This window comes from Lagenorhynchus albirostris, chromosome 11 (genome assembly GCF_949774975.1).
Source record: "Lagenorhynchus albirostris chromosome 11, mLagAlb1.1, whole genome shotgun sequence".
Lineage (NCBI taxonomy): Eukaryota > Metazoa > Chordata > Mammalia > Artiodactyla > Delphinidae > Lagenorhynchus > Lagenorhynchus albirostris.
Window position 1 is genome coordinate 69,990,717 of NC_083105.1, and position 15,790 is coordinate 70,006,506.

The 15,790-nt window shown below is 35.0% G+C and overlaps 1 protein-coding gene across 3 annotated transcripts in view; it reads left to right on the forward strand.

Moving 5' to 3' along the window:
* Window positions 1-15,790, forward strand: part of YAF2 (YY1 associated factor 2) — a 65,563-nt gene that overhangs the window by 19,557 nt on the left and 30,216 nt on the right. The window contains exon 3 of one of the 3 annotated variants that reach the window (XM_060166531.1): window positions 3,925-3,996. The exons of 1 other annotated variant lie outside the window; for it this stretch is intronic. In XM_060166531.1, the coding sequence (XP_060022514.1) occupies window positions 3,925-3,996 (72 nt within the window). Of the gene's footprint in view, window positions 1-3,863; window positions 3,997-15,790 lie in introns of all 3 variants that reach the window. One more of the 3 variants, XM_060166532.1, reaches the window with a different exon arrangement.

Consider the following 15,790-nt stretch of genomic DNA (forward strand, 5'->3'; position numbering starts at 1 on the left):
TATTTTACAGATAAATACAGTTTTTTCCATCTTGATTTTAGGTTAATTTATGTTAAGAAAATAGTACTCTTTTTGTTTGTTTCTTTATGGCTTCATGTAGAGCTAAGTAGTGGATAAGGCTGAAGGAAAGGAAAATTTAATTAAGAAACGGATTATCTGATGAGCTGTTTAAGGAGCAAAAAAGGATGACAGTTTCTGTAAATAACATTATTTAGTAAGTGTATAATTCACTTTTGACCTTATTTTGGTTAACTGAGGTACACACATCCCCCCATATTTATGAACCATCAATAATGTCACTGAAATATGTGTGAATATATGTATAATGTTGAATTTTATTACACTGCTAAAGGATTTCAAGTCCAGGATTTACCACGAACAACTTTCCACAGCTATAATACCTTACATTAGAATTTTAAATCTTAATTGAAAGTTAGAAAATAATGTACTTGGAATCACAAAACCAGTTGTAATTTAAGTTGCTTCTGGCCAAAATATAATGTCTAAACTAATGGGTAGTAGTGGAAGTGAAAGTTAGCTAAATAACTCTTTTTTTCTGAACAGTTCTTTCAAAAGTTCAAATTGATTTTATGCAATAGATTCTCATTAGTGAAACACTTGATTAGGTTCTTGATTCCTAAGGAGTACCTTTTTGTGGATGGGCGTTACAATTATTAGAGATTACAGAGGATACTTTTGAATAGAGTATCCTAATTTCTGGAATTTCTTTTCTCAGCTGTTCTGATAAAATCCATCTTAGTTGAGCTTATGCTATGATAACAACAACAAACAGCTTTGAATGCTGGTCTCTTAAGTGAACCTTTTGGTTACCTTAAAATATTTTCAAGATATTTTGATTCTCAAATTATTTTTTAAAATGCACTTGATTTTATTTTCAATTCATAAGATCTGAGTCTAAATGGAGACTGCATGTGTTACTATAAATTGGAAGTTATCATTTAGTTTTTAATGAAAACTTTTATACTAGCTTATACCATAAGGACAAAATATTTGGATTATTGCTCCTGTATCTGTTGCATCAATCCAAACACGTAGAACCTTCATGCCATGTACCTACTTACTTTTCAGGGAACAGATGTTAACTAGGAATCTAGTTAACTAGATGGCCCTTTTGGCGTTTATCTCTGTATTACAGTTAGAAATTGAGTTCTGTGTAGTGCCCCTGTTTGCCTGAGTGGGTCATTTGAAAGCTAATGCATTAAGCAGCTCATGCAGCTCAATATCAAAAAAACAAACAACCCAATCCAGAAATGGGAAGAAGACCTAAATAGACATTTCTCCAAAGAAGATATACAGATTGCCAACAAACACATGAAAGGATGTTCAACATCACTAATCATTAGAGAAATACAAATCAAAACTGCAATGAGGTATCACCTCACACCAGTCAGAATGGCCATCAACAAAAAATCCACAAACAACAAATGCTGGAGAGGGTGTGGAGAAAATGGAAACCTCTTGCACTGTTGGTGGGAATGTAAACTGATACAGCCACTATGGGGAACGGTATGGAGGTTCCTTAAAAAACTAAAAATAGAACTACTATATGACCCAGCAATCTCACTACTGGGCATATACCCTGAGAAAACCGTAATTCAAAAAGCGACATGTACCACAATGTTCATTGCAGCACCATTTACAATAGCCAGGACATGGAAGCAACCTAAGTGTCCATTGACAGATTAATGGATAAAGAAGATGTGGCACATATATACAATGGAATATTACTCAGCCATAAGAAGAAACAAAATTGAGTTATTTGTAGTGAGGTGGATGGACCTAGAGTCTGTCATACAGAGTGAAGTAAGTCAGAAAGAAAAAAACAAATACTGTATGCTAACACATATGGAATCTAAAATAAAAAAGGTTCTGAAGAACCTAGGGGCAGGACAGGAACAAAGATGCAGACATAGAGAATGGACTTGAGGACACGGGGAGGGGGAAGGGTAAGCTGGGATGAAGTGAGAGAGTGGCATTGACATATATACACTGCTAAATGTAAAATAGATAGCTAATGGGAAGCAGCTGCATAGCACAGGGAGATTCAGCTGGGTGCTTTGTGACCACCTAGAGGTATGGGATAGGGAGGGTGAGAAAGAGACACAAGACAGAGGGGATATGTGGATATATGTATATGTATAGCTGATTCACTTTGTTATACAGCAGCAACTAACACAACAATGTAAACAATTATACTCCCAAAAAGATGTTAAAAAAAAAAAGTGAAAAGAAAATAAAAACAAAGGATCCTAATTCATCCAAAAAAAAAAAGCTAATGCATTAATTATTATTTTTTTTTTAAATTCAGATTTATATAAAAATGGATGTAATCTATCTGAGACAGTTTGTATTTTTAAGTGGGAATCTCGGAAAAATCAGTCGACATGGTGCTGTCAACCTTTACTAAATACAAATACTACCTTATAACAAGATTGACATTTAAGATTTTCATTAGAATTACATTTTCAGTTTGTTTTTGTTGAGTAATGATTTTATACCCAATTTTATCCTGTTTACTCTTAAAGGAAAAGCTATACATTATCTTTAATTTTTTCCATAGAACGAAGAACCATGAAACCATATGTTTCTTGAAGGTAGGGGATAATTATTAAATAGGAGCATAATGGTAGCAGGGAAGACTATAACTGAAACGTATCTGTATCTTCAGTAAGAGCTAGTGTTTGAAGTCATCACTGCTCTAGCACATTGAAATGAACATGTACCTGATTAATATGTATTGAGTTAAAGGTAAAGGCAGTCTTCATGTGAACCTGAAATAAAGTTCTGTTGAGGAGACTTTTCTTCTGTTAGGAATAGTTTTTTGTTTCTCAATGACAGGTCCAATTTAAAAAGTGTAACATGGGGGGCGGGTGGGAAGGGGAAGCTGGGAGGAGGTGAGAGAGTAGCATTGACATATATACACTACCAAATGTAACATAGATAGCTAGTGGGAAGCAGCTGCATAGGCACAGGGAGATCAGCTCGGTGGTTTGTGACCACCTAGAGGGGTGGGATAGGGAGGGTGGGAAGGAGATGCAAGAGGGAGGGGATATGGGGATATATGTATACATATAGCTGATTCACTTTGTTATACAGCAGAAATTAATGCAACATTGTAAAGCAACTATACTCCAGTAAAGATGTAAAAAAAATAAATGAAATGGAAAAAAATTAAGTAAAATAAAATAATTTATTGCTATAAAAATAAAAAATATAAGTTAATCAAAAATATTACTGTACTACTTTGTACAATTATTTACATTAAAATCAGCATCATTGTTTATCAGTGGCCTGGCATACTTTTTTTTTTTTGTGGACATACTTGTATATGTGTATGTGGTTGGTTTGTTGTAGGTAACAAATGGTTATTTTAAAGACTTATTGACTGATGAATGGGAATTGCATTGATGCTCTTTATCTGAAGTCTTACAGATTGTTAATCCACTGTGGTGGCCTCTACACCAAAATTCAAGCAATGTTAATAATAATGGCTAGTTAAGAAATGGTAGATTTTGATCAACTAATTATCCTTTACTAATATTAAAAAATGATGGTGGTGTTTTAGTGAGATAGAATAGTCTGATAGCTGATTTTTTATATATTAAAATATAGCTCTTGTTACAGCTGGAGATTTTAAAATGAAACCATTCAAATCATTTTCTTTTCCTTGTGTTTCTGATAATGCCAGAAGTTTCTGTTGACCTCATAGTTAGCACATTGTTTCTGTATTTACTTTGGTGCATTCATATATAATAATCTGATGAATTTACAACTCTGTCCCCTGTAGTTCTACATGTATTAATAATCTCAAATGAATTTAAATAATTTTCTTATTCTGATAGAGAAGAAAAAGCTGGATCACTTACCAGTAACTGGAGTTCTCCTATTGGGTAATCTCCACAGATCCACATTCTTTGAAGTTATTGTGAATGCCTCGAGGACCAAGGGACCGTTGAAATTTCCAATTTCAGGAAGGTAAGCAAGCACACTGAAGCATGTCTCTAGCATCTCCCAAATCCCCTCCCCCCAACTTTCTTACATATGCGTCTGTACTGCATGCCCCCTCAGTTCCAGTGGATGCCCATCAGGAAGATTCTCATGCTGGACAGAAGGGCAAGAGAGGTGGATCTGTGAGGGAAAAGACCCAATAGGATAACTCAAGTTGCTGGTAAGTAATCTAGTTTTCACAGACTTAAGATTTTTCCCCACATTTCTTCTCTTTAGGAGTTCATTTAATTACAAAGAGAGGAAGTTGTTTGGGATAGCCTCTTTTTGTAAGTTTGATGTGGATTATAGAATTTACTGTATGGATGATAAATACCTAGTGCTTAATGGGTACATGAATAAATGTGACATTAATTTTAAAGTATACATTTACATAATAGCTGTTTATAAAAATTATATATTTATTGCCTTTTGATAAATAGTGCAATAGTTCTAAAGCAGTGTGAGGAAACTATATGTTGAATTATTTTAATTCCTTTATTTGTGATGTTTGTTTTATTGAAGTAGATACTTGTACTGTAAAATTTCTGCTTATGTCAAATTTGGCCAAATTCTTTTGGCACAGTATTAAACAGCAAGAATAGTTTTACTTCTTACTGACCTAGTTTTCAGTGTACCTTTTAATTTCGTTGAAGGTATATTTGGAAATAATTCAGGGTGTGTTGCAATTATACTTACCACTTCATTATTCATAATGGATTGGCTTATTGATGTGAAGGGGTGACATAGTTGGTTCACTATGAGCTCTGTGATTCCTCATGTACCAACCCCATTTATTTATGTAAATGTTAGAATTGGACTGAGTTCCTTGCTTCCCATTTCTCTCTCACTCATTCTGCATTGTTACCAGGTTACCATTGTTAAAAGGCCACTTATAGCACATAAAGACCTGTAGTGGTGCTGTGCTCTTGCTGTTTATAAAATTTCATCCATTTGCTGGGTACTTAGGTCTCCCGTAATCTAATCCCATCCTATTTATCCAGCCTTAATTTCTTCAATTTGAAACTTTTGTTTTGGTCTTACCAGGATACTTCTCATATTCATGCTTTGGCTTGTGCTTTTCCATTTTCTTGAAATGACCCTCTTTTCATTCTTCTTCTCTATACTTTAAGGTTGAGGTCAGGTCCTACCCCTTACATAAATCCTTTTATGCTGGCATCTCTGTTATTTCTGCTTCTTCAGTGGAAAAATGAGATTGTTATGAGGATTGAATTAACTAATTCTTGGAGTGTACTTAGAACAGTGCCTAGTGGCACATAGTAACTTCTCTTATTAGCTATTATTTGATTGTAGTTTGATCTTAAATATTTCTGTGATTGTAGGTATAATTCTTATCTGTATGACGCAGTTTAGCTTTAAATATTAGCTTCAGGTTGTATTGATTGTTATTTCTTCTGATATAAAACTCTTAAGCTGACTTGTATGGTCTTTGAGAGCAAGGATAGGATTTTATTGTGCTATCTTACTTCCTAACATTAGTGACTGATATTAAATCGTGCCCATTGAAAAATTAGTTTTTATGTAGAATCACAAATATACTTGCCAGTTTTTTCATTTATAAAACGGGTTCATTTGGGTAATCAATCCTGTTTGTACTGTGTATTTTTTTTTTTTTTTTTTTTTTTTTGCCGTATGCGGGCCTCTCACTGTTGTGGCCTCTCCCGTTGCGGAGCACAGGCTCCGGACGCGCAGGCCCAGCGGCCATGGCCCACGGGCCCAGCCTCTCCGCGGCATGTGGGATCCTCCCAGACCGGGGCACAAACCTGTGTCCCCTGCATTGGCAGGCGGACTCTCAACCACTGCGCCACCAGGGAAGCCCCTGTACTGTGTATTTTTTCTTAAGAACAACAACTTTTTTCCTTCAAAGCTGGTATAGTGAAATTATAATTGTTTAATACACTATAAACTTCCATTGCACGTTAGAAAAGAATGTATAGCTTTGAGAGTGTTAATTCAATTGTATTCACTTTAAGACTCTGTGTAGTAGTATACTTGATTTTTGAGGTTGGAATATCTTAGAAGATTATTGCTTGATTTTTTCAGAAATGCTTGGATTTAAGATACCTGTCTGATGAAGCAGTAAATGAAATCTGATTTCAAGGTCACTGAAGGAAGGAAATGCTTTTTGACAGATTGATTGTCACTTCTAAATAATCACCAGAGAACCACTTCAGGTCTAATTAGACAAGCCAAAATGAAGAACAGTCAGTCAGATGATTTAAGTGTTTGATTTGAATCTGCCGACTCTTCAGTCTCCTGGTTTTTTTAGTGTGATATGGTATGAGAATGCCCTTGTTCTGTAGAGATGCATGCTGAAATATTTAGAAGTGAAATATCATGATGAGTTCAGAAGAATAATGTGTGGCTATCTGGATGTGGTGATATGTGTATGTAAAGAGAGAGAAAAGGAGAGAGCGAGCAGATCTGGAAAATTTTAACAGTTTAAAATCTAGGTGAAGGGTATGGTGGTATACATTGTACTTTCAACTTTTCTGTGGCTCTGATATTTTTCAAACAAAAGTTGGGGAGAAAGTATTTTATAAAGAACTTTATTGTGCTTCAGTTTCTCTAATTCTAAAATGGCAATAATAGGACTTATTCTTCCCATGCCTTGATGCAGGTAGGCACAGTGGGATAACATTCAGTGAATAGCATTCAAGAGAGCTCTTAAGAAGTATTTTTTTTTTGACATTAAAGAAGAATTTTATAATGGAGAACTTTTCAAAGAACATTTCACCTAAAAGTATATTAGATTAAAGTATATCTATTCCTTTTTTATTATTCAGAGCATATTCCATTATAATTGAATAAGAACAGTCAAGAAAAAAATATATGTAGATATATAAATTAACCAATTGAAATCTTGAAAATGAAAAATATATCTAGTTATAAAATAATCATTGGGCGACTTCCCTGGTGGTGTAGTGGTTAAGAATCTGCCTGCCAATGCAGGGCACATGGGTTCGATCCCTGGTCTTGGAAGATCCCACATGCCACAGAGCAACTAAACCTGTGCGCTGCAACTACTGAAGCCCATGCGCCTAGAGCCCGTGCTCCACAGCAAGAGAAGCCACCGCAGTGAGAAGCCCGTGCACCACAACTAAGAGTAGTCCACGCTCACTGCAATGAAAGAAAGCCCACGTGCAGCAACAAAGACCCAGTGCAGCCAAACATAAATAAGTAAAATAAATAAATTTTTAAAAAATCATTGGGCAAAATAGAAGATTAGATGTAGCTAAAGATAGAAGTTGTTAATTTCAAGATAAAACTGGTTAACTCTTCCAGGACTAGAGCACAGGGAGATAAAGAGATGAAAAATAGAAAATAAAAACTAAGACACCTTAGAAATAGATTGAAAAGCTCCAGGGTGTCTCTAATTAGAGTTTCAGAAGAGAGAATACAGAGAATGGTAGAGAAGCAATATTGAAGAAAAAATGACTAAGAATTTTCAAGGATTAAAAAAAAAGTGGAAATTATGAAATAATTAGAACTGAATCACAACAAAAGCATTGTATCAGAACTTGAGGGATATAAGAAAAGTGGTGCTTAGGGGTAAACGTATAACCTTAAATGCATGTATTAGGTTGAAAGAAAATAAGTGACCCAGATATACAGCTCAAAAAACTAAAAAAAGTAAAAAGTAAAACCAAAGAAAGAAGGAAAATAAAAGTAGAATTTGATGAAATAGAAAGTAATCAACAATAGAAATAGTAGCAATGTTCATTCAAATTGAAGCTGGTTCTTTTCAGTTGATTAAGTTCTGGAAGTACTCACCAAGAAGCAGATGACACAAATAATAAAGTTATAAAATGGGATATAATTACAAATAGTAATTGTAATTTTTAAAACCATAAGAAATCACTATTAATTTATGTGTATATAAATTTTAAAAACCTGGTGAAATGGTCTGTTTTCTAGGGAGAAAATCATTCAAAAATTGTACAAGAAAAAGAAAACCCATAGGAACTAAAAACCACTAAGACATTGAAGCTATAGTAAATTTCCCCGAGAAGTTTTTTAAAATATCAACTTAATTGAGCTATAGTTCATAAACCATACCACCTACCCATTTAAAATGTACAATTTAATGGTTTTTAATATTTTTACAGAATTGTTCAATCATTACCACAGTCAATTTTAGAATATTTTCATCACCTCAGAAAGAAACCATGTACATATTAGCAGTCAGTCCCAGTTCTCCACAAACCCTCAAGCCTTAGACAACCACTAATCTACTCTTTGTTTCTATAGATTTGCCAGTTCTACACATTTCACACAATGGAATCATTCAGTTTATGGCCTTTTGTGGTTTACTACTTTCATTTAGCATAATATTTTTAAGGTCCAGCCATGTTGTAGCATGTATCAATATACTTCATTCCTTTTTATGGCCAAATAGTATTGCATTGTGTGGATATACCACATCAGTTGATGGGTATTTGGATTTTTTTTCCTATTTTTTGCCTATTATGAACAGTCCTGGTACCAACATTTGTGTGAAAGAGTTTGTGTGAACATGTGTTTTCATTTCTCTTGGGTGTATACCTAGGAGTAGAATTGCTGGGTTATATGGTAACTCTGTTTAACCTTTTGGGGGGCTACCAGACTGTTTTCCAGAGCAGCTGTACCATTTTACTTTTCCACCAGCAATGTATGAAGGTTCTAGTTTTTCTACACCCTCACCAACATTTTCATTATTTCTCTTTTTGATTAAAGCCATCCTAAAATTGGTGTGAAGTAGTATCAGAAGGATTAGTTTTAATTGTGATTTTGTAATCATAATTTCACATATACTTTTGGAGAACAGGTAATCCCAATTTTATACAAACTGACCCAGATAATAGAAAAAGAGGGAGAGCTGCCCTGTTGTTTATCAGACAAATTTAGCCTTGAAACCTAAACTGAAAAGAATATACAAGGGAAAATATATTACATTCAATCTCATTTATGAACAGAGATAAAAATTTTATTATTTTATTTTTTCTTGAAAAATTTTAATTAGGATAAGAATGTAAGGATAGTTCAATATTTGAAAATTATATCAATGTAATTTATATGGTAAGATTTAGGGAAAAAAATCTTGAAAGATTTGGTAAAAGTATATGATAAAACTCAGCACTCATTAATGTTTTTTAAAAAGGTAACCCTCAAACCATGAAGAGAAATGAACTTTTTTCTTCCAGTAAAGGCTGTCTTTCAAACAGCAAGTGTCATGCTGAATGGCGAAACCTTAGAAACATTCCCTTTAACGTCAGGAATAAGACAAATATATCTCTACTAATAAGATAAGAAAAAAGTAGAAATAAAATACAAAAGGATTGGAAAGGAAGAAAAATGAGATGAACATATCCCTAGAAAAAATTTTTTAAAAAATCAACAGACTGTACTAATAAGAGAATTCAGTGTTACTGGATACAAGCTCAACATTCAAATTGACAACCAGTTAGAAAATTAAAAATACCTCTTATACAGCAAATTCTGTAAAGTACCCAAGGTTTTATTGAAGGACATAAAAGTAGACATGAATAAAAGGATATACTATAATTATTAGTGGGAAGTATACATATTGCTAAAAAATTAACTTCTCTGTGATTTATATGTAATTTCAGACAAAAATCTCAGTAGGATTTTTTTTTCTTTTTTGGTGGAAAATGACCTTCATATACAAAAGTAAAGGCACATGAATAACCAAGAAAGCTCTGAAAGAAGAAAAAGAACAAGGAAGAGGGAGTTGCGCTGTTGGATATCTAGACTAATCTTAAAATTATGATATATAGAGTAGAATCCTACATAGCATGAAAAAAAATAAACTGCTACACACAACATGAGATGAAACTTCTAGACTAAATGTTGAGCAAAAGAAGTGAGACACAAAAGAGTTCATATTGTATGATTTCATTCCTAGGAAGCTCAAAAACAGAACTAATCTGTGGTGATAGAGATCAGAATAGTGGTTATCTTGGAAGCATGGTACTGACTGAGAAGGGATATGAGGAGCGTTCTGGAGCATGAGAAATGTTAATATCTTGATCTGAGTTGGATCACCCAGGGGTGTACATATTTAAAAATCAGGCTGTACATAGTACTTGAGTACTTGTATACTTTATATAAATTATACCTCAAAGAAAAGTAAAGCCTTATCGTATTTAAAACAGTATAGGCTTAATACAGGAAAAGACAGATTAATATAACAGAATAGAGAGTTCAGAAATGGATCCGTATATATTTGAGAAGTTGTTAGGTGCTAGAGATGGCATTTTCTATCCCCAGGGAAAGAAAATGTGGACTGTTGAATTGGTTTTTCTATATGGGGGAAAACTAGATTTCTACTTCAGACCATATGCAGAAATAAATTCCGGTTGAATTGAACACTAAACATGAGAAACTGTTTTTAAAAAATAGGAAAGTATAGAAGACTATGTATCTTTAGGATATGTAAGGCCTTCTTTAACAAGTCAAGAAAAAAAGAATGAACCTTCAAGGATAAAAAAACATCAAGGATTTGACTACCTTAAAAAGAAAAACTTAGGTTTAATGTAAGGCATCATAAACCAGACTAAAACATAATGTCACATCTGGCAGATATGTGTAATGTCTGTAATGTCCAGTGCATTTGTGTCCAGAATACGAAAAGATCAAAAGAGGTACTATAGGTGATACAAATAAAATGAACAATGGATAGTAAGGTAATTCACAGCAGAGGAAACTGGAAATTGGACTGAGAAGATGCTTAGCCTCATTTGTAGGGAAATGTAGTTAAAAGCTTATGAACCATCGATTTTCACCCATTAGATTGCAAAGCTCCGGATCAGATAAGTGTTACACAATTTAAAATGTGCATACCTAGTATCCAGCAATTACTATTCAAGGTATTAGTCTAGAGAAACTTGCACATTTGCCCAGGGAGATTTATGCAGGGATATTCGTTTGGAAAAAATATCTAAATGTCTACAATAAGAGGCATGGATAAATAAAATAAGATATAAAAGTTATTTAATGAAGGATTACCTAGATCTATGATTAGGTTATTGTCAGTGATTTTTTTAAATTTAAGAAACAGATTCTACTGTCTATGCCCAGGAATTCTTCTAAGCATTTTATAAACATTAAGTATTTTAGTCCTCATGAGAACTTAGAAATAGGTACTGTCATTATTTCCATTTTATAGATGGGAATACTGAAGCATAGAGGGGTAAATAACCCTACCTACTCTCATAGGTAGTAGGTAGCAGAGCTGGGATTCAAAGCTAGCATTGAACCTCAGTGGCCTGGCTCCAGAGCCCACTGTGCCATGCCACCTTTTGATGTTTATAAATATGGAGAGACCTCATAAATGCAAGGAAAAGGTATTGCAGAATGATGCATACAATATGATCTCATTTACACCAAACTCATGGTAGTTGTTACCTCTGGATGGGGTTGGGAGGTGAGGGAGATCTTAATGATGGTGGTAAAAAGAAACTAGCTTATGGAACTGCATGTTTTTCCTTAATATGAAAGTAATATAAGTAAAGTAATATGTACATTATAGCTTTTAAACATCTGCACTTAATGTATGTATATGCTTATTTTTGTAAAAGGAAACACTGGAAAGATTGACCTTTATTGTTTTAATCTTTATTTATTCTTGGTATTGGTTATATAGAAAAAGAAAAAAGCAGTGGCCCTAGCAAAATGGCTGTAATTTAGTCTAGTTCTGCGATAGTGAGCAGCAGGTAAGTGCCAGACCCTGGGTTAGGTGCTGGGGGTAGGGTGCTTTCACCCTCTCTCTTTAAGGAGTTCAGAGTGGAACAGGGAAAGAGATGAGAAAAATACTTTTAATTCAGTATGTTATGTCTCTATCTCTTCTTCCCTGTTTCTCCATCCCCACCCTTTCCCCTCCATATACAAATAGGAGAAGGGGGAAATGTCTTGAGTTGGGGCAAGAGAAACGGGCAATGAAATATTGATGGCAATCCTACTTCTTATTCTTTTACAAAACTATGAGAGAATAAATTCTATAATGGTCAGAGATTGTAGCTTGTTCACCATTATATCTCCAAAACTTAGTTTAATACGTTGTGCTTAGTAGACCCCTGGATGTTGAAATGAATGCACTTTGACACTTCGCTCTCAAATTAACTAACACCTGAGCCCAAAGTTCTCCTCTAGCCGTCTAGGGTGTCTTCCACTGGTTCCATTTCTTCAACTGATTACCAAAGTCTAAGGCAGTTTGAGAATTATATATGAAGTCTTGAATTGTTTTGTGCCAAAGAATTCTGACTTGAGAAATATTTTAATCTGTAGGAAATATTGGATCTCTAAAATCCAATATAATTTTCTTTGTGCTGAGTCCAATACATTTTTTAAAAATTAGTAGTCTTGTAATATTGGGATAGTTCAGTTGTTTTTCTCAGATATTGCATTCTCTGTCTTTGAGTCAGTGCTATCTTGTAAAAGTTTTATGTTCTGTATCTTGTTTGTGAAATTCTTAATTTCCTAAAACAACATTCTTTTTAAGTTTCCAGATGGACCATGGAATGTTTCCAGATGGTATTAGTGTTTATGAGAATTGCACTATCTTTTAAAATCTGTCATGGTATCTCATAAAGAGTAATACAGTTATTTCCTTTCACCCTAATGAGAGAGGTGTGTTTTCCTTTATAGCAAATTGAAATTAGGCGAGCTCTTTCCTCAAAGGGTGAATTTGAATATCTGAAAATTGCTGAGAATGGGTAAGCTTGAATAAATCATAGTGAAAGATATTTATCTTACACTGTAAGTTTAACACTAGGATTGTAATTGAGAAAAATCCTAAAACAAAGTTTATTGTTATCCTGGATGGATTTGACTAAACTATTGGTCAAATCCTGTTCTATGTGTACATAGTGCTTCTTTCTTACTATGTAACCCTTTTGCCAGAGATAACATGAAGAGAGCCTGGCTAACATTGGGTGGAACAATCCTGCTGACTCAAGCCCCTCCCCAGATATTTGATTCAGTCTATTTTCTGGACAGTCTGGTAAGCTGTCATTGTTCTTCACATTAAAATCATCTTATTCAGGATGTACCCAAGAGGAATTTAGTACTAAAGGAACAAACTATTAAGTTCAATGAAAATGTTAAAAATAGTCATATTAACTTAAGGCTTCACATTAAACATGACTAATTTATAACAGCACTGTCCAGTAGAAATACAATGCAAGCCACAAAAGGGACTTATATATATAATTTTAAAATTTCTTGTGGCCAAATTAAAATGTAACTCAATTTATCTAAAATATTACCCTTTCAGTTTTTAGCAGGATGTTTCACAATCTTTTTCATATTAAGTGTTAAAAATCTGGGATGTATTTTATACTTAGAGCACATCTCAATTCAGATTAGCACATTTCAAGTGCTCAGGACCCACGTATGGCTTCTGTATTATACAGTGCAGATTTGGAGCATCTGAAAAACATTTGGTTTTATATAGTTCTCCGTCTGTTACTTCTCATTAAAGATGCTTTGAGTATTTTTTTTTTCTTTTATTGCTTCACCTGTTCATAGGTGCTTAGCTTTACTATTGATTATTGGTAACCTGAAACCCTACTATGCATTCCTAAATTTGACAGACCATTTAGGTCTTTCTGTAATGTTTTCTCATATCCAGGCCTACTTAATTTCTTTAGATAAATCGTAAAGTTTCCTTCCTATAAGCTTTTAATCAGAGTATCAGTTCCTCCTTTCATCAGAATATCAGACTCAGATCTTCTACATGGGCATAGTAGGTAGCATTATACAGTTGACCTTTGAACTGCATGGGTCTGCTTATACGTGGATGTTTTTCAATAGTAAATACTGTAGTACTACACTCTGCCACTGATTGAATCCATGGATGTGCAGAAACCCTGGATACAAAGGGCCAACTATAAGTTATATTCAGATTTTTGACTGCATGGGGGTGGTCACCCCTAAGCCCTCTGTTTTTCAAGCGTTGACTGCACATTATTGTCATTGTTATTTCCCTCATCCCAGCAGGGTAACAAACCTCTCCTTTCTTGGTTCAAAGTCACTGCTCTGAAGCAGAAGGTTTCCTTACATGCAGACTTCTTTTTTTTTTTTTTTTTTTTTTTCCGGTATGTGGGCCTCTCACTGCTGTGGCCTCTCCCGTTGCGGAGCACAGGCTCCGGACGCGCAGGCTCAGCGGCCATGGCTCACGGGCCCAGCCGCTCCGCGGCATGTGGGATCTTCCCGGACCGGGGCACGAACCCACGTCCCCTGCATCGGCAGGCGGACTCTCAACCACTGCGCCACCAGGGAAGCCCTAGACTTCTTTTTTATGAGGTGAGATCTAACATCTTACTTTACGGGAATTGAGTATCCATTCTCTAAGATACTAAGGGCTTGGAGATTTTCAAATCAACCCATTTTTTTCCCCTAGTTGATACTGTTTGAGAATGAACATACTGCAAAATAAAGCCATAACTAAGGTACAAGACATGTGACTTGACATTTTAATAGCTTTTTGGTTTCATCTTTCCTAGATGAGGGACATTTAAGAAGATTATTCTCAGTAAATGAATTTGTAACCTCTGATGGTTATCCATGTGTCCCAGTACCAGCAGAACAATCTTCTGTAAATTATTTCAAAGAGTGCCAAACCTTATTCTTCTAACATGAGATTACTTGGGCTCTGAATATATAAATGCTCAGATTCTGGGGTTTCCTGGGCTGTTTTCTTGTCTTAATTTTTGTTTAACTTTCGTACCTGTTTGGAGTTTCCAGTCTTTCTTAACCTACCTCTTTGTTACTCCATCTCCCTTCTAGTAGAATCTCAATCCCATTCTATTTTCTTCCTAACCCTACTATGTTCATAATACCCATTATGGTCAGTGCACGTCACTCAGCGTAGTGAGTGCAGCATTTGAGTGTTATTTATAGGTGATGTTAAGGTAGTTTTTATCTCTGCCTAAATTTCTTCCTCCATTTTGGACTTCTCCCATAGTGCATATATTTTAATTACTTGTGTATTTTTCTGTTTCTCACACTAAACTGTAAACTAAGGGTTAAAACCATGTCTGTCTTGTTTTAATCACCTGTTGGTATAATAGTTTAACTGATATTGGCATTTGGAAGGTCTTGCTATTTACCATATGCATGTTTAAGATGTGGCTGTAAAACAGTGAGTGTTTTCAATAAGTTAGATGTAAACATCTCCCACTTTTTTGAGTGTGAAACATTAGACAGTTGTTTAGGCAACTCCACTTCGTGTCTTCCAGGTATCTCAATCTTTTTTTTTTTTTTTAATTTATTTTTGGCTGCGTTGGGTCTTCATTTCTGCATGCAGGCTTTCTCTCGTTGGGGTGAGCGGGGTCTACTCTTTGTTGCAGTGCGTGGGCTTCTCATTGCGGTGGCTTCTCTTGTTGCAGAGCACGGGCTCTAGGTGCGCGGGCTTCAGTAGTTGTGGCACACTGGCTCAGTAGTTGTGGCACATGGCCTTAGTTGCTGTACGGTATATGGGATCTTCCCGGACGAGGGCGCGATATCTTGTCTCCTGCATTGGCAGGCGGATTCTTAACCACTGTGCCACCAGGGAAGTCCTAGGTGTCTCAATCTTAATGTGCAAAATTGAACTTAGATTTCTCTCCCCAAATTCCTTCTTTCTGATGACACATTCTCTCTCCCCTCACTCTCTCTCTTATCCTTTACTTCCTATTCATCTTCAAATCCTGTCTGCTGTACCTCCAAAATATATTTGGAATTCTGCCACTTCTTCCACACTCTGTTGTTGCCTTCCTAATAT